Source organism: Rhinolophus ferrumequinum, chromosome 26 (assembly GCF_004115265.2).
Source record: "Rhinolophus ferrumequinum isolate MPI-CBG mRhiFer1 chromosome 26, mRhiFer1_v1.p, whole genome shotgun sequence".
Classification (NCBI taxonomy): Eukaryota; Metazoa; Chordata; class Mammalia; order Chiroptera; family Rhinolophidae; genus Rhinolophus; species Rhinolophus ferrumequinum.
In genome coordinates this window covers 7856202-7881603 of record NC_046309.1, presented here as the reverse complement: position 1 = coordinate 7881603, position 25402 = coordinate 7856202, and the positions used below count along the sequence as shown (strand labels likewise).

The following is a 25402-nucleotide window of genomic DNA, read 5'->3' as shown; positions in this document are numbered from 1 at the left end:
TGCTCAACCGTCATTCGCCGTCGGGGAAACACACATCAAAACCACAGTAAGATACCACTTTATACCCATTAGGAAGGGTACTATCCAAAAATACCCAGAAAGTAACAAATACTGGTGAGGGTGTGGAGAAATCGGAACCCTTGTAGATTGCTGGAGGAAATGTAAAATAGCACAGCCACTGTGGAAAACCGTGTGACAGTTCCTCAAAAAAATTAAACATGGATGGCCATAAGATCCAGCGATTCCACGTCTAGGTCTATACCCAAAGGAATTGAAAGCAAGAGCTTAGATAATTATACACCAATGTCCATAGCAGTACTACTCACAATAGCCAAAAGGTGGAAACAACCCAAATGTCCATCGATGGATGAATGGATAAACAATATTTGTATATGTATACAATTAAATTATTATTCGACCTTTAAAAACGAATGAAATCCTGATACGTGCTACAACATGGATGAATCTTGAAAACACTATGCTAAGTGAAATACATCAGACATCATAGAACTAATATTGTACGATTCCACCATTATGAGGTACCTAGAATAGTTACATTTACAACAGGAAGTAGAATATTGGTCATCGGGGCAGCGGGGAAGGGATAGTGGTGAGTTCGTGTCTAATTGTACAAGAGTTTCAGCGCGGCATGATGCAAAAGTTCTATAGAAGAATACTGGTGACAGTTGCACAACAACGTGAACGGAATTAATGCCACTGAATTGTAACACCTAAAAATGGTTAAAATGGTAAATTTCACGTTACGTGTATCTTGCCACAATATATATGTTTTACTAAAACAGGGGTAAAGAACCTTTCTTCTTGCAGTTTCCCAGTTGGGGTTTGGTTGCTAGGCAGGGACTCAGTTCTACAGGGGCACAGGAATAAGTGGCCTTGATCTCAGTGCCACGCCTGGCTCTTGCCACATTCAGCAGGTGGCAGCAGGCAGGCTGCACAGCTGACTACTTTCTAGGGCCTGCTGGGGGCAGACGGAGAGAGGATCCAGACATCAGCCCAGCACACCTACCTCATGTCTTTGAGGCCTTTGAGGTCCAGCTTTGCTTGAAAAGATACCTTCTTTTTCTAAGATGTGCGACTTCCAAGAACACAGAAGGAATGTGGGACAACAGGTACCCATTGCCCATCTCCAGACACATTTAGGTGAAGGGTGAGACGCGGCCTTTAACAATTGCTCTGTCCACCTCCTCCCATGATTAACAGGCGTGGAAGGTAGCTCCTTGCATGGGAAAGTGTCTCTTTCTCTACTCCCCGCCAGGCCACCCGAAGTTGCAGCAAGAGTAACAGGGCTCCAAATCATAAATAGATATTTTCCTCGCCATCACCATCGCCAAGGTCCAGTCCAAGATTCACGTGTCCCAGTGTGTTGCGACGAAGGACCTCCCAGCCCCAGTGGCTGCCGCTGCTGCGGGATGTGGTCCGGGACAGGGAGGGCGTGGGAAGGGTCAGGGAGGCTCTGGCTAGAGTCCCGCTGTCAACCATGGAGGGCTGCTTCTCAGAAAGATGCTCCTGTCCTTCCTCCTTGTCGGAGGACTTGAAAGCTTCCACATAGCGAAGCATGCGCAAAGGGTTCTGATCGTGGTGGCTCTCTATCCTGAGGAGGGGAAAAGGACTCAGGTGAGGTGGGGGAGGGATGGGCCACAGGGAGAAATAGAGGCAAATGGGGGCACATGCAGGAAACTGGATCGAGAGGGGAAGGAAGGAAGCCGAACTGAAGTAAGAAGATCCTCTAGGATCAAGTGAAGGCAAGTGCAGGTAAACGGAGGCAGAGACCTGCGTTCGGGATTTGGAGGGCAGTGGGGCTTGTGTGTAGGTATGCGGGTTGGGGGAATATGGGTGAATATGAAAGAGAAAGCAGAGCCAATTAAGAGAGGAATATGTCACAAAGGTGCGGAGATGCGATTCAGGAAATAAATAAGAGAGGAAAGGCAGGTGAGGAGCTACGAGTAGACTCTGAAGGAAGTTAGCTGCAAGGCAAGAATATACTAGAAATGGGGGCCAGGTGGGAACAAGACTAGAACAAGTTGGGTAACTTGTCCCACATCCGAGCATGGATACACATATGTAGCCTTTCACACGTTACTGTCCCAATGTACACACAGCCTGGCATCAGCTATCATCATTCTTTTCACCTCTCCTCAGCTCCAGCCTCCTCCTCCAAGCTGGCTAATGCAGTCTCACTTTATAAAGTGATGACTTCTCCTTTGGGTCCCATTGGGAATCTCAAGAATGGAGAGGACGGTGATAAATGCGGAACTGGTCACCCTCGTTCCCATGGCACCACACGTTTTCAGTTCACTTATACACGGTGTCACTCACCGCAGGAACCAGCGGTCCCCCAGTCCGTACTTGCACCCACAGATCCCAGAGCGAGGCCACAGGAAGCGAGGCATCTTCCTCTCCAGCATCACCGTGGTGGCCACGACCTGGAAGGAGGAAAGAGGTAGAGAAAGAACTCAGAAAAGAGCCATGAGGTTCAGAGAACACTGGAGGCCACCGACAGAGAGTCACCAAAGGAATGTGTGGGATAAGAACACCAGAGATCAGTGGAGATACCAGCCATTTACCCATCCCCTGGCCTGTGCTACCAACTTTACTCACCACTCATCGTAAAAGGAGAGAGGATATTTTATGAGTGTTTTGAATAAAATAATGACCTCTACAGTACTATTCAGGTTCAGAGAAATTGTGTCACTCCAAACTAATCTCATTTGCTTTCTCATAGGAAAACCATAGACCAAGTATCTTGATTTAAATAAATGATTAAATAGAATCTCTGTGATATTGGGGATGACGTAATGCTGCCAGTGTTCAGGGAATTTATAACAAATTAAATACCCACATCCTAAGAAGGAAAAGGGTGAGTTAATGACAGCAAACTTGGCAGGGAAGAGTCTTCTGGCGTGTCACATGTGCTGTATTTTGCCCAGCGCTCATTAATTATGTAGATAAAACATAGAAGAAAAACTTACCAAATATGCTTGTGACACAAAACTGGGAGGGATATGTAATTTGCAAGGTGACAAAAGCAATATAAAAATGATCTCACCAGACTGGAATGCTGGCCAAAAACCAATAACATAAAATTGAAGGCAACTAAACAGAGGGTTCTCCATTTCTGTTTAAGACTCAAGTGTCTGTGCAAGTACAGGAAAACGGCGAAGGAGCTTAGCTAAGTAAGTTGTGTAACAAAGAAGTGGGGTTCTAGTTGATCATAAGCTTTACAAGGGCCAACTGTACATTTACTAAAACACCTGACTCCATTCTAGGTGCAATTTATGGTGTAGTAGCTAAAGCAAAGAAAGGTATGACCGCCCTTCATGCTGCATTGCTCTAATCATATCAGGAGCATTCTAGTTTCCAAAAGACCATGATCTATTATTAGGGCACGAACAGAAGGGTGCAGTCAGGATGGACTGGGGCCAGGAAGGTTTATTAACAGAAGGAACTACCAATCCTTTAAAAAGCACAATCTCCTCCTTTCTATTCTTCCACTTCCTGTCTGTCTTTCTCGGTACTCCATGCTTCTCTTGATCTTCTCTCAGTTTCTCAGTTGCACCAAGTTCGCTCCAACTTCAGGACTTCCAACCTTTCTATGACCTTTCCCTGGATAGCTCTTCTCCCTCTTTGTCTTGAAAGGGACACTCATTGTTTCCCCTGCGCCATCTTTCAGCCCCCCCCCCACCTTCTCTGGTAACAGAGCCCACCTTACATTTAGAGAACCGGTCCATCACTACGCTCAGTCCCGCGATTAGAGTAGACTGGACTGCACCCAGTTCTGGTTAATTTATCGATTCTCCCTGAAACTCCACCCCTACCCCCACCACTATCCAGTCCTTGGCTTTAACCTTCAATTTAAGGATGCGCCCATGACTCAGACTTGTAACTGAGATGGAACTTCGACGGGGTTCTCTGGGGGAAAGATGTTCTTCTAAAGGCTCCACGTTCCAGAGCATCAGGAGGCACGTAGAACACAAAATGAATGGGGCCCTTGGAGCTGTGCTATGTGCTATACCTGCTCATTCCTTTGGGTGTTTAGTGCTTCTCTAAGCTATCTCGCCAATATGATGGGAGAGGCTGCCTTAGACGAGTCTGGACAAAAGAGAGCAGAACAGAAAAACGGATATAATGTGTGACATGGACCATCTGGGCTCTGGCCAGATATGCCTGAAGCTAGTTTAATTCTTTAACCTTCCCATTTATGAGGACCGACACATCCTCCTTCCACTGTCTTTTTTTTTTTTTAAGTCTATTTGAGTTGGTTTCTGTCCCTGTAGCCAAGAGTCCTGATTGATACAAACCCTAACCTCCATCCTTCTCCCTCATTCTTCTTAACTGCCTGACCCATGTCTAGGGCTCATCTTAAATGTCACTCCATCGGAACAGCATTTCCTAACTTTCCAGTCAGACTCCCCTGTTGCATCCTGTTCTTAGCAGCTTCTACTTCACTGTGACACTTGGACTGCAATGGTACTGCTTTCTGTGAAGTCACTTGTTTCATGTCTGTCTTCCCGACCAGACTGAGCCCTAAGAGGGCACAGATTGCATCGGTGTGTTCAGGCTTGTACTCCCAACACATAGCAGACCCTAAATAATTATTGTTAAATGAATGAAAAGTCTGAGGGGATAAATAACGGCCGTATTCAAATATTTGAATGGTACTCATAAGGAAGAGCGTTCTGCATTATACAAGAGGAGAAGACTGGGACCAAAGAATGGAATTAGAGAAAGATAGCTTTTTGCTCAATGTACCATGGACTTTTCTAATAACACAAAAAGTTTCAAACGTGAAATAAGCTCACCTCCCAAGCACTGCCCAAATCCACATGATAATCAGCATTTAAAACGATATTGAAAGACCCTCTGATCAATAAATGATTATACATTGGAGAGAAACTCAACTAGAGGACCACTAAAGACCCTTCCAACTCTAAAATCTTATTAGCCGATGATACTATAAAGAAAAGATCATAGAAAAACAGGGATTTATAGAAGCCAATGGAAGATAAGGTCCAAGTGAAAAAGGAGGATAGATAAGAACAAGGCAGTTTCTAGTTCCCACTGGACTCAAAGATGACTCCTGAATCTACTTTTCCCCTGTGACCAACACTCTTAGATCTTGGGTGTTGATCCCAGCACTACCCTACCATTCAGCCCTCCTTTTGTCCCCTCCATCTATCCAAATGTACTTCTGTTGAGGTGACAGTCCCACTGGGTCTTCTGTGACTCTCCTAAGAGTCATCCATGACAACATACCCCATACTAGTTTTTCTCTCCATCGTCTGCCCCTTAGTAAGACGAACCCTCATAAACTCACCTGGGCCCTCCAGAGCTCATCCCGCTCTTGGGCCACCCGCCAGTGAGTGTCACCCATCATGGCAATGAACAGGTTGAGCATGAGCAGCGTGGCGATGATGGCGAAGACAGCATAGGTGATGGCGTATATGAAGGGCAGGTCCACGTCATAGTTGGCAGGGCCATCGATGATGGTGAGGAAAAGCTCAAAGGTGCTGAACAGGGCCGTGGGGTAGTCGTAGAATTCCCCCAGCTTCCTTGGGTCCTCTGTCTGGAAAATGATAAAGAACGCTGCTCCGTCCAGGAAAAAGGCATAGAGATGGGGGAAAAAAGAGAGTTATTGCAGTAAGCATGGGTCTGGTGGGCATTCATTCCACCTCCAACATATATCTCCGTACACTTACACAGACTTATACACCCATAAATGGAGATGTGTGAATGTATACACATGTGAGTCACATTTTACCTGTGGACCTGGCTAATCCTGAGAGGACCTATGACAGAGTTCATCACTCTGGATAATGGTAATACTCAGCCATTTAGCAAAAAATTATAGATATAAATTGTATATATATATATATATATATATATGCCAGGGGTGTATACACATGACTTTGTATTCACCTTTTGTTATCGATATATATTGAATATTATTATTTTAATACAGTTTTTTCCTTTCTTAAAATGTGTGTACAGTTTTTTGATACCCTCTATATACTGGGGGTGCCAAAAAAATGTATACACATTTTAAGAGATGTTATCTATGCTCAAGCAGTAGTTCGCCATAATCAGAAGTGTCTGGACGCTGATGGTAACCACTTTGACCATGTGTTGTAATTGCAGAAGTCAAATGTGACTTGTATTCATCTTTTGTTATCGGTATATGTTGAGTACTACACTTTTAATACAGTTTTCCTTTCTGAAAATGTGTCTACATCTTTTTGGCACCCTCTGTGTATGTGTACACACACACACACACACACACACACACACACAGTCCCCCCTGACCCACGGGGGATTTGTTGCAAGACCCACAGTGGATGCCTGAAACCACTGATAGTCCTGAACCCTATATATACCATGTTTTTCCTATACATACATACTCATGATAAAGTTTAATTTATAAATTAGGCACAGTAAGAGATCAACAACAATAGGTAATAATAAAATAGAACAATTTTAACAATACACTATAATAAAAGTTCTGCGCATGTGGTCTCCCTCTCTAAATATCTTATTGTACTGTACTCACATTTTCACTTAAAGGAAGCACTTCACGGCTTCTCTTTGGCATATCCGAATTGCCAGCATCACTAGTCTTGTGCTTTGGAGCCATTAGTAAGTAAAATAAGGGTTACTTGAACACAAGCCCTACAATACCGCAACAGGCAATCTGATAAATTAGGGAGCTACTAAGTGACTAATGGGTGAGGGGAGTCTATAGCATGGAGATGCTGGACAAAGAGATGGCTCACATCCCGGATGGGACAGAGTGGGACCACGTGAAATTTCATCATGAGACTCAGAACAGTGTGCAATTTAAAACTTATGAATTGTTTATTTCTGAAACATTCCGTTTAATGTTTTTAGACCATGGCCGCCTGCGGGTAAATGAAACCACGGAAAGCAAAACCACAGGCAAGGGGGGACTACTGTACATAAAATAAGTCACATAACTGTTTTTTATATTTTAGAAAAACAAATACTTAAAAGGCAGGTTGTTACAAGAATGCATAGCATCTTCAAAATGTTTAAAGAACTGAGCACATGAAAAGGTTAAAATACCTTTTAAAAAATCTCAGTGACCTCTACATAACCATGCGTCCCTCTGAGATTCCCTGGACCATCGTGGAAAAGTTTTCTCTGCTCTATGTGTAGCATGGATCGTACTGGGCAAGGTGGAAACTTATTATACACTAGAACCTTTAAAGGACTCTTCTCTGTATGGGGAACTGAAGCATAAACAAGGTGACCCCAAGAGCAGAAAGAGGGTCTATGACACAGCATTGCTTTTTATTTACTTAGAAAAAAGCAAAGTCAACAACCCGGAAGAGGTAGTTTAAGAGATTCTGGGTTTAGGTAACAAAAATCACTCTCTTTCCATTACCTCATTTTATCCATGTGTAGACGCAGGTGGGGTAAAGGGTGGGGAGAAAGGGTATGTAAGGAAAAGTCCAAACAGGCAGGCTCCACAATTTTACGCTTTTATATATTGTTCAGCTCTTGGTGTCAATTTTTGGTCTACTGTCTTGTGGAAACCCCCATTAAGTAGGGGAATTCCTAGGACAGGAATAGGGCCTTTGTACTGAGCCTGGTCTTTCAGAGTTGGGGGGTCTTTAAATATCATCGTCTCATTATGCATGGTCAATTGCAGACATCGAACACTGGACTGGAACTGTTGCCTTTCACTCTTCCTTCGTCTTTCTTCTACGCGTTCACTTTCCCTCTCCCTCCCTCTGGCTCTACTTTCTTGCTGGGTTCCTTTCTCTCCTCCTTGCACTCTCCCACTGCACCTTAAGGGCCTTAAGTGAGTCCCGGCTTTCCTCTCTTTTCCCAGTCTCTCTTCACAACTCTTCCCTTTTCCTCCCTCATTCCTTAAACTCTCTAAATGCCTTCTTCTGTACCGTCTTCTTAGAATCCTTTCCCTTTCTCTCAACTCTGACCACACATACAGAGCAAAGCACGTTATGTGTTACTGAATGCTTTGTTTCTTTTTCTGAAGTCTAAACATGGAAGAGCTAAATCACGCCCTTTTTCTGTTTGCCTACATGGTTTTCTGAGATCCACAACTGGCCAGACTTTCCTGTTTAATGTCCCTCTCTCTCCAAAGCCCTTTTTCTACCTCTCCTTTAAAGATCTTGCAAGGCAGTGAGTCAACATAAATGTTATTGGCCCAGAAATTCAGAGCACCTGGGTCTACCTTCTAGGCCATTCTGTGACCCTGATTCTATGGATGTGCAGTGTGCTTTTGGACTCATTTTCCACCGGGGGGGGGGATAAAAAGGGGGAAATGCAAATGAGAACTAAGAGCAGGAGCTAAAGCGAACTTTCTGGAGAATTGGATCCAATGATGTAGTGGGGGAGAGAGTAGTGTTCTTACCTGAAGCAAATCCCAGAATAACCACAGCCATCAGCCAGCAGAAACGCATTAGGTCTCCAAATATCATCTACAGCAAACAGAAGAGGAAAGGGAGGGTGAGCCGATGCTTTTGCCGACTGCCTCTCAGCCGCTATCGCTAACAGAGCAGGAGGTCCCTATACTTCAACCAGATCCACTCTGAGCAGCATTTTCCCTCTCCCACCCTCAGTCTGGGGAGGTCCTATGGCTGAATCCAGGGGAAACTTTGGGGAAAGAACTGACCTTCTGGATCATGATGGTGAAGGGGCCCAGCATCTGGAATCCTCGCGCGAAGTACATGACGCTGCACCAGCCCAGCACCAGGGCGAGGGACATGGGCACCACCTCCCCGGTGGTGTTGGTGAGCCGCATCAGCATGGTCACCAGCACCAGGAAGGCATAGGTGACGCTGGGGGGAGAGCAGGGAGGGGCGAGTGAGAGGAGGGCTGACATATTCCAGGTCCTCTCCAGTGCACCCACGACTTGGATGATACCCACACACTCAGGCTTAGTCCTTACATCTAAAACACACATACGCTCACACATACAAGCCCACGAGAGAGAGAAATCCCTGGAGGTGACGGTCCCCTGAGGTCTAGGTCCCAGAGAGACCTGGAACAATTCTGGTGAGGGAAGGCAGGGGGCTGGAAGGAAGAGACACTCACATGATGATATGGAACGGCCCCCCAAGGACGGTCTGTCCAAAATAGCGAGAGGCGCCAACCCTGACGATATCCGGGATCTGGGAAGGGAAGAGGCCAATTAAACAAAAAGACCATGGAGACTGCACTTCAGTCTGGGGACTCGGAGGGATGGCCTCAGCCTGGACCCCTTCTGCACCTCACCTCAAGGAACAGCATGATCACAGCCCCAGCGATGGTCACCAGCTCCCCCACCAGCCGGATTTTATCCTGTTCAGTCACATAGGCCTCCTGCGGGGGGGAAACTTGGGATAAGAAGTGCTTTCTGATGGACTGAGAGTCCAATCCTTTGGAGCAAGTGGTTGAAAGCAACTGAAGCCTATCCAAGATGAAGGAAAGCTCCCCTTACCACCACCAGCCACCCCTCCATTGTGTCTGTCATTGTGTCTAACTGTGAGCAGGACATTCGTCTGCATACCTAAGACTTAATATATGAATGTTGCTTATGCTGATAACTTGAGCTACCGGCTAGCAAGTCACATTTTACATACACGTTGTGAGCAGTCATTTATGACGTATGGACTGGGGGGCTGAGCTCACAATTTAGAGCATCAAGAAAGTTACAGAAACAGGAAAAGGTATTAGTGGCTTGGAACAGTTTCAGCTATGCAGAAAGTCCAGCTTTTCCAATCTCACTGTGGTTCCCGGCAGCAAGAAGAGACCATACACATCACAGAGTTCAGTTTCCAGTATGGAGCCAGAACCTAATAGCTCTGGCGAGAACTTGAATCAATCACTAGACCTCCCTGAGCTTGAGGGTCCTCATTTGGACAATGGAAAGGCCTCCCATGGGATTGTGAAGATCAAATTCGATGATCTTTCTAGACGTACTTTATAAATCATAAAGCACTATAGATATATTCATTGTGGTTTTGTTATGATTTGGCAATAGAGTAAAGGTAGACAAGGTGCTAGAGATTTTAGCTCTGAGGAAGGGCCCCTGCCTTTGCCTGAGCAGTAGGTGTAGAAGGAATAGTTCTAAGGTCAAGACGGAAAGAAGACCACCTTCCTCCCATGCAAGTTACTTCCCAATGGAAGGCTTGCAACGTCACACAGGCATAGTGATAGAATTCTATAGTAACGATCCTTAACCTTTTTTGAAGGTATAAGCCCATCTGAAATATCAGAAAGACTACAGACCCTCTTTCCAAAAAAACTGTGTTCATAGATAATGTAATTCCCATATAAAATTGTACCAATAATTTTAACACATTCAAAAACCCTTTAGGCTTCTGGAAACTCTATTCTCCAAGGTCAGACCTCTGCACAGTACACCCAACAAAGGAGCTAAAAGTCCTTGGGGCCAGTGGGAAAGTGGATCTAAACTGGGAGGATGTGATCGCATGTTACATCTCTGTACTTCTAAGAAATCGGAACCTCTGATTAAAGGTACCTTAGCTGGTCCAGTGAGAGGCACAGCTTTTGAAACAGAAAGAGATGCCGTATGGTAAGAAGTGATCTTTGGTGTAAAGGAGGCACCTACCAAGTGCCACATGGGGGCTCAAGATGTAGGGGTCAGCTCAGAAGAAACCAAGGAGATAGCCTTTAAGAGTAGGACCAGACTTACCCGCAGATGGTAGAAATATTTCGTGTCATCACACGGGGCCCAGAAAAGAGTTGGTGTCTGTGTGCCTGGTGATTGCTGTGATCTAACAACCTGTGACTAGACTTCAGTTACTTTTTTGTTGTTTAAAGAACTGATGACTTCTCTGACGGTTACCTCTCTTGAGAAACTGGTCAATTTTATTTTATCATATAATGGGAAATTTCCCTTTTGCTTTGCTTCCAAGGAAGCTTAGAATTTTTTTTTTTTTATTTTTTTATTTATTTTATTTTTTTATTTTTTATCTTCACCTCTAGCAACTGCTTCGAATACACCTCTCCTCCATCAGTTTACGGGCCTGGTTCATTTTTTTATTTTATTTTACTGTTCCTATGGCATCTGTCTTCGATCGTAAAACATGCTAACTCCTTTTGAGAATCAGGTCGTAAGCAGTAGGATAACTGCTACCAACCTTTCTTTAGCTCACTAAGAGAAAAAAAAAAAAAACCTGCGAGAGTTGGCAGGAAAGATTGTGGGGAATCAGAGTGCCCCAAGGGGACAGCGGGAGAGTAGCACCAGCTATTCCCTCAGGAAATGAAAAAGTGAAACCCCAACTGATGGAGAACACTGAAAACAGTTTTGGTTACCCCAGCTTCCTTCTGGGGTTTCCCCTCATCAGTACCCCTTTGCTTGTTCAACAAAATTCCTTTACTAGTAGGAGTTTCCCTGCAGAAGTTCAGCTGTGAGTAACAGGCGTCCAGTGACCCCAAGCTTTTGCATCAGCTCCACCTCAGATCTGAATACCCTAGAGTAGTTTCTTCCACCAGCCTGTCCCGAAAGGTCCCCTCCCTTAAACAAGGTGGCAGAGTGCTACGGTCTCCTTCCTCCACCACCTTTTTCTGGCTTGCCTTTATGTAATCATTAGGACTCAGGTCACAGCGGTCCTCCTGGGCCACATACCTCTCCTGTAGGTCCATGGTGCCACTCTCCGCTTATGGCTGTCACCCAGCACACTGCAACCGTCTGGGTACTCCATGTTCTACAAGTCATCTGACAGCTCCCTGACAGCTGTGACCTCTAACTCCTACGTTTTACCCACAACACACAGCATAGTAGGTGCTCCATTAATAAGAAAAGAAAGAAGGAAGGAGGGAAAGAAGCGGGTGAGCAGGCAAGTACAAGCCAGTCTGATCTGAGAGTTAGATGCAGAAGGATGGTCTAGGGAGAAAAGGAAGTGGGAATGGGGAAAAGCGTGACAACTTATTAGGCTTTTCTGGGATTTTCAGATTCCTAGCTCAGAGTCACCTAGACATGCCTGGCTAATAATGCACTGAGAAAATATTCCACCCCACCCCTTTAAAAACAAATGTCTTCCAGCAATGACTAGACGTCTTTACATCATCACATGGAATTTAAGGAGTTGTCAACAGCCAAATCCCCTGCAGAGGCTGACTTCATTGAAAATTGGCCCATTGAGGTCGCTGTCTCGTATCAGCTGGCCGAGCTCACTGTCTTGAAGGAAATGCCCAGAGGGGATGTGTACAGAACCATGTACCACAGTGTGGAAGGGTGGAGAGCACAGGAGGAAGCTGGGAGAAAACCAGAAAAAGTTGTCAAACCCCAGTCATAGGCCCACTTTTCCTCCCCAAGATCCCAGGCTTGCAAAGAAATGAAGGTCTCAGAAAGAATCCTGCTGGCAGTAATGAAAAGTTACTCTGATTCCGTCTCTAAACTGTGCAGGGGTTTTTAAGCAGGCTGCCTATCAGAAACAATTGGGAAGTTTTTGTCACAACACCCATGCCCAGGCAAACCTGGGGACTCTCATTCAATTAGTTTGGAACAGGGAGCTCGCGTGTAATTTTTAGATGTAGGCATTCCTGCTATGAGGTCTGACAATGAAGTTCACAAACTTGCCACTGTGCGCGTACATTGGCAGCACTGTACAAACAGCTCGGTAAGGGTTCATAACCTTGGTATATCAGTGTCTCACAGCTGTGTTCGTGTTGACGTGTGGCGGTGTCTTGCTGAGTGGCGTTCATTATTGTTGTTGCGTGTTTTTGTGTGCCGTCACGAGAATGTCTGAGCTGGAATTAGAGCAATGAACAAACATTAAATTTCTTGTTAAACTTGACAAGAGTGGAAATGAAATCAGGGACATGTTAGTCTAAGGTTTGGGGATAATGCCATGAAGAAAATGGTGGTGTACAAATGGATTAAACGTTTTTCTGAGGGGAGAGAACACGTCGCTGATGAAGAGAGGTCAGGAAGGCCAGTAACGAGCAGAACTCACAAAAACATTGCAGCAATTCTTCGAATTGTACTTCAAAATTGTCAGATGACTGTGAGAAGCAAATCAGACCAAGTAAACATTGATAGAGAAACAGTTAGGAAAATCTTAATTGAAAATCTTGGCGTGAGAAGGGTGTGTGCAAAAATGGTCCTGAAGGAGCTCACCAATGAACAAAAGCAAAGGAGGGTCGAAGTTTGCCACCACCTTTTGGAGAGGCAAGACGATGTTTTGGGCCATGTTATCACTGGTGATGAAACATGGGTGTGCCAACACGACCCTGAAACAAAGTGTCAAAGTGCACAATGGAAGTCAGCCAATTTTCCACGACCAAAAAAGTTCCATCAGTCCAAATCTAGAGTCAAAATGATGTTGCTAACTTTCTTTGATATCAGCCCCCAATTATTTCTTTCTTTACTAGAAGATAACGGAAATATTGGAAGGAAGACATTTTGATGACATTCAGGACATCAAAGGTAATACGACGACAGCTCTGATGGCCATTCCTGAAAAAGAGTTCCAAAACTGCTTTGAAGGGTGGACTAAGCGTTGGTGTCGGTGCATAGCTTCCCAAGGGGAGTGCTTCGAAGGTGACCGTAGTGATATTCAGCAATGAGGTATGTAGCACTTTTTCTAGGATGAGTTCGCAAACTTAATTGTCAGACCCCATACAGACCCCAAGTTGAAAACCACTGGGCCAAATAGAGAGAAAAATCTCCTGGTTCCAATCTAAAGCTAACTTAAAGATTTGTTTCATGTCCTCGTCTTTACATTTGCACGGGAGGATGAATCTAGAAAATTTCTACTCTCTACAGAGGAGTCCTTACCACAACAGTATGACTTATCCTGTGTACCAATAGGTTAACCGCATCAAAAACGGTGCCTGTGATAAAATCTAGAAAAACAGATAGTAGCTCTGGAAGCCAGGGGCGGGGGGTGGGGGGGACTTCCATATGGGACTCCTTGCATTCCAGTGTCCCACATCCTGACAGGGAAAGATTACATGTGGCCAGATAAAGGGAAGGCACTGGCTCAGGGCAAAACGTGGAGACACATTTCTCATGCAAGGGGTCCCTTCTGAAATGGAATCCAGCACATCATTCTGGAAGAAGAAATGGCCTGACTTGATATTAAAGGTGAAGCTTCAAAAGTGAAGCAGACCAGACCCCAGTCCCAGCCCTGCCCTTACTAGCTGAGTGTCTTTGCCAAAGAACTTAACCTTTCTTGACCTCCGATTCACCAACTTTACAAGTGGGTGTTGATTTTATTTATCCCCGAGAATCAAATAATATAAAAGTGCTTTGTCATCCAAAACATGATCTACAGAATCACTTCAGCATCACCCAGCAGTGAGTCAGAAATACAGGTCTCAGCTTCCACCCCAGGCTTGCTGCCAGGATCTGCTCTTTTCCAAGATCTCGGGGCACTGAGAAATGAGGATAGAGTGTGCCACGCACTCAGTACATGTTATTTTTACCTCCCCAGCTCCCTGCTTTTCCTCATCTCTTTCCCTATCTTTAATTTGCTGTGCTTCTTCCACAGTGAGGTGGTTAGGAGCCCTGAGCAAAGTAGTGTCGAGTTGGAGATAAGTTAGTTTACAAATAGCTGTGGTGCTTTGGGTCACGGAGACCTTACGGGCAATAAGGATGTATAGAAAAATCAATCCCACTGACTGTGACAGGTGGAGGCTGATTTAAAATGGATGGAAACCTACCCGTCATTCTTGCCAAGATCCTCTCTCTTGCTCTCTGCATCCCATCCAACACACAGTAGCCATGGTTTGACCTTCAATAAGTCTCCTGATGCCGAGGCCCTGCCTCGGTCTCCCCATGGCCAATCCACCACCGTCTCTTGTTTGCTGAGCTGTAATAACCTCTTAATTGGTCTCCCTACATCCTCTCTGGCCCCCCTCAAGTCTGTTCTCTATCCCATAAACGGAGACATTGTCCTAAAAGTCTTGTCAAGGTCCCCCCTTACTTAACATTCTTCAGAGTTTCCCATTATCAGTGGGATAAAGAGTAAATTCCTCAATGTGACCTGCACGGTCCTGGGTGATTTGGGAAGGATCTGCCTGGACAACCTCGCCTACAGCCTCCACCCCAGCTCCCTGGGCTCTAGCGAGTCTTCCTTTAGTTCCTAGATGTTGGTGAGGTTCTTTGAAGTGGCATTCTTTCTGCCCAGAACTCAGTTTTCACCTTGAACTCTTACCCAGATCTCAGATCAGTTATGTTCCTCAGGGAAGCCTTCTCTCGCCTTCTAGGGTTCCCCAGGCCCCTGTTACAAGCTATCTTAGTGCCTTGTTCTTTTCCTTATCATAGGAAAAAATAATGTGAATTGTAACAAGCACAGGTTGTAATGAAATATCTTTTCATTTAATTAACGTAAACCAGTCTGTAAACTCTCAAAGGGCAGAGACTGCATGCCTTTTGCACAGACTGTGTTGAATTTCTGACACTGAGAATAATATTTAGGCTCTCGGAGGCTCTTGATGTTATTTGTTTAATGAACGAATTCGCGAAATGTTTTTGGGAAAAGGGCAGGGGAGAGATCGAGGAAATCTTCAGAGACAAAAAAGGAAATCTGATGGTGAGAGATTGGCACCCTCTCGCTGGCCAGCACATCAGGAATCTAAATGATCAGAGTGATCGACTTAAGAATGGAAAGATAGAGCTGAGTTGACCTCAAAGATGAAAGCCAGTAGTTCTCAGCCCCTGCTAAATATTAGGGTCACTCAAAGACTTTCTTGAGCCAGAACCTCAGCTTCAGACACTCTGATTTATTAGGTGTGACGTAGCTTAGAACTAGTATTTTTAGCAGCTTCCCATGTTTCAGTCTTGGTTAAAAACTACTTATCTAGCAGAAGGTAGGGTCGCCCAAGGCCAAACAGCTACATTAGGTCTCAGAGTTAGGACTCATACTCAAGCTGCCTAACTCCTAGACTTTGAACTTTCTACTCTCCTGGAAACCTAAAGAACTAGTACTATAGTGAGTATTGTTCTGCCTAAACCAGATCGACATTATATACAGATAGGAAATCAACTCTACTTAATTAATAGAGTTCTTGGGGAACCCTGGAAAAGCAGCATACCTTTTATGACTGTAAAATGAGGCATCTTAGAATGAAGACACCCCACCCATTAAGGTATTTCCAAAAGTGGACAGAGATACACTAACTCCATCCTCACATATGTCTGCTTTAGATGAGCTGAAATAAATGCGCTTTTTCTTTCATTTCAGCTGGCGTGGGATGGTTCCCCAGGCTGTGCGCATGGAGCCCACGGACTTATTCAGGTCCCATGAGAGGCACAGAAGAAATCTGACAGTGCCTGAGAGCTCTGTGCATGCAGAGTGAGCAATATAATGGCATAGTGAAGTATTCATTCATTGAAGAAAAAGCGCCATTGGCCAGCTGATATGTCAACAATGGCAGCAATCAGGTCAAGACACTGTGTTAGTGCAGTTTCATGGGTCTACGACTTGCAAGTAATAAGAGTAGGGAAAAAGAGAATTTCCTGTTATTAAACAAATCTGGTGCATCACGAAAGCTGACTCTTTCAAATCATGGTGATAAGTGTGGGAGCCCCTGATATAATCCAAATTGACTTTCTCAGTAATCCAAATTACTGAATAAGAGGAACACAAATAGTCCATAAACTCAGGACCAAGTCTCGAAGGACAACGTCAAAGCATAAGGGATCTGACATTGCTGCGTTTTGCTCTCCAAACCCCTTACAGACACATTCTTAACCTTCTTAGTCCCCTCCCCCACCAAGAATAGACTATTTGAAAGTCAAGAGTCTTCTTTTGGGGCGAAAGTGGCTATTACCTAAGTGGAAGGCAGAGGGTAAACATGCTAAAGGGGAAAAGGAAGGAATGGGGGGTGGGTGGGAAGGACGGATAGGTGCAATCAGCTATAATTATGCTTCACCTAGTCCTGAGGCAAGGGGAGGGTTTTTAAAATATAATTTAGACTGTCTGGGTCAAAGCAACATGCTTGTACATAGTTAGTCACGCCGTAAAGAGAGAGACACACACAGGAAGGAGGCTCAGGGGTGATCAATGGATCAGCATCACCCAACATTTGGGCCAGAACGCTATGTACATTCTAGATCCAGAAACCCCCACCCCCCAAGTAAGTTTGAGACAATGGAAAGTTGGGGAAGAACACACCTGAGGAAATACGACCAGAGGTGTTGGCAAAGTCCAGCCATTCCCAACTCGTTCCAGTTTCTATCTTTTCCCATTTCTACTCACTCGCCCATCCCACGTGGCCATCTCTGAAATGTCCCAATTTCCCCTTATGGGGTCTCCATGCTCATTTTGAGACGCATGGGACGCAACCTCCCTGAGTGCCCTGTGCCCGCCTCTAATAAGGGAATCCTACTTTGTGAGAGACGGTGGCCCTGGATACATGCACACCTGTCTATAGGTTGAGAGACAGTTACAGAAGCAGGAGAGATGGAGTGTTTTGACCTACTTTGGGTTTTAGTGAGGCACTTCACCCTGTTCTTTCTCAGTGCATACTAGTCTTTGGTCTGACTTTGCTCCTTGAGGAGGCAGGCAGTTTATGCTCTCTTTCTGATCCTAGTCCAGGCTGAGCTCTACCGACGGCTGGCCCATTCTGCATGGAACAGAAGTCTCCAGTCACCTAGCTCTTACTCATACTTGCCTGGCAAAATTCTGCTTCCTCTGTCTTTCACTTTCTGCCACATGCCTGCACCCCTTTCCAGCTATTTTCAGGTCCCCAGGACAAAACAATCGTCCTATGAGCAATACACCAACCCAAAGGCAGCTATGCTTGTTGAATGTCTAGGCTCAGAACTACTCATTAGCATCTACTCATTCGGTTACAAACGAAGGAGGGTTTACTCCCTTCGACAGCAGCCTCTGACAATTCCTCCACACCTCTACTCAGCCATCCTCACCACCCAGGTCTCTGAAGGACACCACAGAATGGCAAGCCCACAAGAGTAACAGGGACCTCGGAGATTATTTGTTTCAACCTGCTACGAGCCAGGCATCCGTCTGCAGTGCATCGGACAGGTGGTCAGACAGCTGACACATCACGGCCAACCTGCTCACATCGACAGCACACACAAGAGAATGCAAGCCAGCGGGGTTACGTTGCCCGAACAGACCAGAAACGAACTCAGAAATGGACGTGGAGCACAATTCCCCTCCCTTTTGAACAACAGGGTTTCCGCTGAGGCTCACAGTACAGAAGACCGGTGCCCTCTATAAACTGAGAGGAATTTTACAAATGCAGAGGGCTCATAATAGCAAGCATTCTTTCAGACTTAACAAGAGAAGCCATAGCTCCCTGGACAAGTGCACTTTTACTCATTAGGCCTCCTTGCTGGCCCTTTGTCTCATGACCGATTTCTGTCTGCAGGGTTGCGGGTAGGGGAATAGGAGCCTACAGCTGTTGGAGCCCAGTGAGGGGTGTCTCTCCTGGGTAGTATCACTCTGGTCTCTGGCACCATCACCCCGTGTTTACATTCCCTTCCAGCCCCCTGGGAGAAGAGTCACCTGTAGTGGCTTCTGTTCCAGGAGGGTGATATCTCGGGCATCTGTGCGATTGCCACTACGGAACTTGAGGGGGCGGTAAACGCAGCACATGGTGAAGCAGATGATATAGAGCACGTACAAGGCGCCCAGCAGGCAGAAGTAGGGCCGCCCGTATCTCTTCCACTTGAAGCTCACCAGCTGCTTCACTGGGGTCTGTTCCAGGATCTGGCGAGCCTGCCATGGAGGAGAATGTAGCTTGGGGTGACCCACGTAGTGAGGCTTGCTGGGCTTCCCACTGGGCCCCGATGGGCAGGGCAGCAATCACCACTAGTATCATTCATTCAGGGACTCAGTCACTGTTGTTTTTATAGACATCTAGGAAATTTTTCCTCGATGCAAGGCCCTTGTGCTACTGCTGCCGATAAACCATTACAGAAGTAAACACAAGACACGACAGCGTCTTTGGGACTTGAAGAATGAACAGCAGACAGGTGAGTGAAGGGAGAGTTGGCAAGACGATTCCATGAAGTAGCAGCGGTTGCCAAGGCAGGACGGCATGAGGAGCCGTTTACAGATAGGTGTGCTTGGGGACAAGAGCGAACCCGTTGGGAGTGGCAGGCAGGAGCTGTAATGGGTGGGGTAGACCATGACCACGTCATCCTGTATCATGAATGCTAAGGTAGGGAGTTTGAATGCGTTTTCCGAATGCAATGGGAAGCCACTGGGGATCCAAGCAAGGAAACAGTCAGATTTGCTCTAGAAGCCCTGTGAACTGGAGAAGAGCGACAGAGGACACGGGGAGGGTAGCAGGATGTGGCAATAACCTAAGCCAGGGGTGCTGGTGCTCTGATTTAAGTAGACAGTGAACAGTTAAAGATACAAATGAGAGAGGGTCATGGATGACATGAGGCATCTGAAGTAGGAAAAAGCAAATTGAAAGCACAGCTGGAGGGATTAACCATTGGCAGGAAGAATATCTTCTCCACTCAACCTATAGGACAGGAGAGACAGCGTGAGCAGTTCCCAGATAAGCTTGGCAGGGCTCCAGCCATAAGGTAGGAGTCTGGGTCTCCCGATGGCACTGAGGAGGAAGGCAGTGAGGGATAGAAAAAGAGCTGGAAAGGAATTTTGAGGGAACAGAACACCATCTGGCCAAGACAACAATAAAACCTATAGGAGAACATGGCCAGCCAGCTGCAATCAGAGACTAAGGATTTGTAGTGGCACCAGTCACTGGAGGGACTGAGCTCTAATTCCTAAGAAATGCTGCTTGAAGCTTTTCTGTTGCCAGGAATAGTCTCTGAGAAAGTTCATACAAACGGGCCACTCCGCTTTTCCTATATTTATTACTTCTAACAATCATCTGAGTTTTGTGGCTCTAGAAGGGTTCCCAGGAAATTGTCAAGTGGCAGAGAAGAAACAGAAACCATATTGTGCCACTATCTTGGAATTCCCTGCATGCTCGAAGCATTTTCTCCTCTCTACCCGTCTTCAACAAATATTCTTTTCCCTCACATCACTCAATTTAGTCCTGTCTGAAGGATTATTGTGCTTTTCCCTCTCTGGGAAGCTCTCTTTTTTCTCATCTTCCTGGCGATTCCCAGCTCCTCCTTGAAGACCCAGCTCAAGCACTTCTGTGACATCTTCTCTGGTTTGTCCAACCTCAATCTTGCTGCCACAAACCCCTGTGATGGTATACGTTGAACTCTATTGCAATTATTGAGAGAAGGGGACTGGCAATTGAGAAAGCTGACTGACAGGAACTGTATTTTATTTGGTTCTGCTTCTCAGTTCCTTGTACAACGTCTGGGACACAGAACGTATGCTGAATAAATCAACCAATGAATGAATGAACAACTGAATGAATGAATGCATGAATGAATGATAGGAAGCAACTTCCACTTGGCAAGTTCCTCATCCCGAAATGCTAATATGAAAAAGGTAAGGGGAAGGGACTAGAGCTAAGCAGAGGGAGAATGCATCAGGAAAGGGGTGTTGATAGGACTTTTCTCCCAAAGGTCCCAGGGGTCTCAGCTCCATCTATAATAAGGCAGGGAAGTGTCTGGAGCTGAGACCTAAGCAAAAAGACTCTTCACAGACACTCCTGGCATCCATACCTCCCGCTTCTTGGAGGAGACCACGAGCTCTAGAAAGGACACCTTCTCTCCCCAGGAGTCGATCTCCGTGAGGTCATAGAGAGTGGAGGTCAGCCGTCCGTAAGTCCACTGGATGTGCTTCCGCCTCTGCATCAGGTGCTGGAACATCTTCGAGAACACAGCGGTGAATTGGAGGGTCAATGTGTGAAAAGTCGGTCCAGGGGACACCACCATTGAAGAGGGCTGGTGCCCCATCCTCGGGACGGAGCGACAGTCGGGAATTGGCAAGCCTTTGACTACATGGACCTCCTTGTTATTTTTTGGTTATCTTTCCTCCCCTCAAGCCCTATAAAGATCTGAAAAAAGAGAACAGGCAAAGGGAGCAGAACTTTGGGTTCCCTGCAGATAGTCTAAAGCTCCCCCTGACTCAGGGGCTTCTGACTGAGGATTTTACTGACAAGGTGGAAAGTAAGGGGCCGCCATCCGTTTGGGGAGTTTGGATATAAGGGTCATGAGAACGCCATGGAGTTGGGGGTGCCTCTCACCACGGTGTTGCCCTCCACTCCAGCAAGCTTGAAGGGCGTCAGGCCCTGGTGGTTGGGCACCAGGTCCAGGGACTGCCGGTGGGCCCCATGCCCATCGTATGACAGCAGCAGGTTGTACATCTGGCAGGCAAAGGTTTTGTTGGGCTGCAGGATGAGGACGTGCAGCACTGTGTTTCCTGGGGGGCGACACGGGGGTCACGTGGCCGCTGGACCCAAGGCCCTGACATTCCCCACGCCCAGCCCAGGCGTGGCCTGCCGGTTGCCCCGGCCCCTCGTCTCCCACCGCCAGCACCTACCCAGGGAGTCCTGGGCCCGGAGGTCAGCGCCGTGTTCAAGGAGCAGCCGCACCATCTCCTCACTGCCCACGCAGGCGGCAAAGGACAAAGGGTGCTCACCTGGGGACGCAGAGGTTCCATGGCATGAGAGCAGGTAGGGCCGGCAGTGTCCCCGAGGGACCGCCGCCTCCTCCCCACAGCTCAGCTCTGGGCCCGGGGACACTTGTTAGCAGAAGCACAGGCAGGGAAGGTGCAGAGGGCCGCTCTGGCCTCGAGCCCTGTTAGGGCCGACCCCGCACACCGGCGTCCCTGGCACGGAGCCCGCCTTAGCCCACCCTCCTTTGGCTCTTGCCCGCCGCCCACCTCCCCTTGCTCCCGGCCCTGGTCCTGGCCCTGGCTCTCACCAAAGTAGAGGTGATTGTGGGGGCTGAGGTGGAAAGCTGTGCCTGTAGCTCTCGCAGAGACGCTGGCCCCGTGGGCCAGCAGGGCTCGCACCAAGTTCACGTTCTGGTTCATGATGGCTACGTGCAGTGCAGTCTGACCTGGTTCAGGGGGAGCCCTCAGTCACGGGTCTGTCCCCAGTTCTTTTGGAGACATACCATCCCCCCGGCTTGCAGTAGGTCCCTGACAGATCCTTGAATAGACTTCTGCCCTTGGCTCAGCAGAGTGGCCTGGGGTGAGGCCAGCAGCCCCTCAGGCTGTTCACTGTATTGTTCCCACTGCTACACCACTGGGGTGGGCCGTCATTGTAATCACGCTAGTGCTGGCTGTGAGCGAAATACAGTCCTGTCCTTCTGGGAACATGAAAGGAGCTAAAGAGAAATAAAAAATGGCTCAAGGACATCATGGATGCTCAAAGCCAAGACCAGGCAGGACTTCGGTAGTCCTCCCAACTCAGAGGCCCATTTTAAGAGATTGCCTCAGATCCTCCCCTACCTGTTTCCACCTTGAAAATCTGTGCAGGCTGCTCACCTACAAATGGCTCGCACGTGGTGGGCTCCTTCACCAGCTCCGGGGCTGCTTCCATCAGCACCATAGCCGCCTCCAGGTTGTCATAGAGGGCCGCTACGTGCAGCGCTGTCTCCCCCAGCGCTCCTGGAGCGGAGAAACACAGGCTGTCAGACACTTCCCAGAGCCCTTCAAGGAAGAGGCCCCTCTGCAGAAACCCTCAGAGCCCTGGGCCGGATGGCCGCCATCTCCATCCCAGTAAACTCTGAACTCACCTCTTTGGCGGAAGTCGCAGGTTCGGTCTAGCAGGAGTTTCTTCAGGAGACACAGATCATTCTCCTTGGCTGCCCAAAACAGTGGAGATTCTCGAATCCTGGGAGAAGATGAACCTCAGTCAGATGGGTACAGAACCGCAGAGACCAAGAACAGAGTGGGTCCATCCCACTAGCTCTCCCCATGCGGGAGCCTCAGGGCTCAGCTGACGGGGAGACTCAGCATAGGGGTGTAATCCCCGGGGGACGAGGGCCTGGGCTATGGAATGGGTGGTCCTGGGGGCTCGGAGAGGAGGCCCTCAGGCTGGCTGAATCAATGTAAGCTGACTACATGTTTCAGGCACCTGGGGACTGGAGCAGGTGGGGGAGACGGAATTGCTGCGCCTGGTTGACACCCTGACCTGCTCAACCAGCTCTCTTTCACCAAGCGGAGAATCAGGAGTGGGAAGAGAGGGAGAGATGGGCCAGCCGTTAGAGCTTTGCAGGGTTGTGAGTTGCTGAGGTGTCCTGATCACCCCTCCAGGCTGTTCAGACACACCCCTGCTGGGAGGCAGGGGCAGTTTGGGGTGGGAAATGGACGGTCTATTCCTTCCGTGTTTGGTCCTCATTCAAGGCCCTCAATGTGTAGGTTATACCTGAGGAGGCGGGCAGCCTGGGGCTTCTCTGAGATGGAGAAGCACTGTGCAGGGGCACGTCCTATGCACCCCTATTGGTGAATCTTTGCTTCTCCCCTTCCTGGATGAACCAAACACAAGATAAAGCTGAAGCCGATCCTGCCGGGCACGTATTTGTTGGCTGTGGAGGTGACCACAGGATCTGGCAGGTTGGAGGTCATGAGGGAGATGGAAGGCAGACAGAGAGACTGACCGGTGACCACGATGTCCCCCAGCCCAAAAGTCTTCTCTTCCAGTGGCCCCAGGAGCCCCGGGGAAAAGTGTTTTATTTAAAGAAGAAGCCTTTTATGTCAAGGCGGAGCTCAGGTCTTCCCTTCAGGGAAGTGCTCTCAGGAGGGACCCCGGAGTGAGGACCAGCCCCCTGCCCCATCTCACCTAGACCCTCAGTCCGAGTCGCCCAGCTCAGGCTGGCCGGGCCCAGGCTTCCAGAGCTCAGCCTGTGCGGAGGGCACTGCACACTGCCTTATCGCCCTGAGTCTCTAGTCCACTCCTCCTGCAGAGGGAAGGTTGGAACCCAGCTCCCTCGCAGATACTGACCTAATCCGACTCAGCAGCAGGGATGGAGGTGGGGAGGCCAAAGGTTCCATCACAGGGTCTGGGGTGGGGGTTGGTGAGCAAGCAGAGAGCCTTTCTGGAATGAGGACTCAGATGGCACCCAGGGCCCACTACACCGTTTGTGAGGCCCAGAGCAAAAGGAAAATTCAGAACCGCTTGTTTAAAAATTAAGAATTTCAAGATGATGACAGAAGTGCTTTAAACAGAGTGCAGGGCTCTCCTGAAGGGGGCCTGTGCAAATGTAGAGGCCCCCTGCCCGGGAAACCAGCCCTGGCTGAACCCCAGATCTGCTAATGTCTGCTCACCTCACATCCCGGCTCTGCGATGGGAGACAAGTCCGCTGAACGCTCTGAAGCAGAGGTGCACCTACAGGTTGGGTCCCTGCCCTGTATGCTCTTCCGGGCTCTAGTCCTCAGGGCTAGCCGCCCCCAGATGTGCCAGCCCCACCTAAACTGAGTGTCCCAGGACCAGACACAGGCCTCATGCAATCTGTATCCCCAGTTCCCATCACAGCGCGACATACACAGTGGACTCGACAAAAGGCAGGTGAACTGCACAGAGGACGCTCCAGGGCCACCCGGGTTCCCTCCTCAGCTGGTCAGCCCCAGGTGTCACACAGAACAGCATTCTCCTCCCCGTTTCCCGACACTCAACTCCCATTCTGACGAATGGGAGTTCTTCCCTCTTTCTTCAACCAGCAAGTCTTCTAAAACCCACAGTATCTCATCCCTCGTCCAGCAACCTGCTCCCCACCAGCCTGCACCTGCCTGCATGCCACCCATACACCCTGGCTTCTTCTAGCTGGCCCCTCTGGTCCCCCACCTCCCTCTGCCACCAGGCAGGCAGGTGAGAGTCCTGTCTCTGAACTTACGGAATTCCCATTGTGTGGCCCAACGCCACCTGCACCCCTCCAACCCCCACCGCCACCATCACCACCACTACCACCAACAAGAGGGGCCGCTGAGGTTTTGTGACTGCAACGGGTGGGCTCCGCGGGAAGGGCACCTCCAGGTGCCTGGCACTAAATTCTGGGGACAGACCTGAATGGGAGGGCGGGTTTCTGGATCAGCGAGAGGTAGGATGCACATATCGGGGCAGCCTACCTACCTCTTCTGTTGCAGCATATGGGCCTCGTCCAGGCGCTGATCCCAGTCTTTCTCTCTGAACAGCCAGGAGGTCAGAAGGTTCTGGAACTGGGCCAAGGTCCCTTTCGCCTTGGGTGGAGGAGCCCCCATGTCTTCTCTTTTCAGGCACTGGCAGGTTACGGGAACGTGGTAAAAACAGCAGGTCTAGGACTCAGCAGCGGCTGAGGAAGAGGTGGGATTGTTTGGGGTTGGGAGTAGGAGTGAGTGTATCTCCCGTGGCACCCGTGTGGCCAGCGTGCGGCTGTGGGGAGTGTGTGTGCACACGTGCACCGAGGGGAGTGACGGCCCTGCCAGGAGAGTGCAACTTTACCTGGAGGGGAGGAGCTCTTTCTAGAGTGAACCTCTGGGGCAGAGCCTGCCCTAGAGCCAGGTGGGAAGAGGGGAGGGAACTTTGTTCCTGGCAGTGGGCGGGGTGGAGACCT

General features: G+C 48.1%; 1 protein-coding gene across 1 annotated transcript; it reads right to left on the bottom strand.

Moving 5' to 3' along the window:
* Positions 1-27: 27 nt before the first annotated feature.
* TRPV5 (transient receptor potential cation channel subfamily V member 5) lies at positions 28-25285 on the bottom strand. The gene is made up of 15 exons (XM_033098907.1): positions 24943-25285; positions 22610-22707; positions 22359-22481; positions 21791-21928; positions 21408-21506; positions 21112-21287; positions 20588-20734; positions 18492-18704; positions 9277-9363; positions 9097-9173; positions 8675-8840; positions 8414-8480; positions 5336-5604; positions 2338-2444; positions 28-1612 (listed from the first exon to the last, which is right to left on the bottom strand). The coding sequence occupies exons 1-15, from the start codon at positions 25068-25070 to the stop codon at positions 1315-1317; spliced, it is 2193 nt and encodes a 730-aa protein (XP_032954798.1). The 5' UTR covers positions 25071-25285; the 3' UTR covers positions 28-1314.
* Positions 25286-25402: the final 117 nt, after the last annotated feature.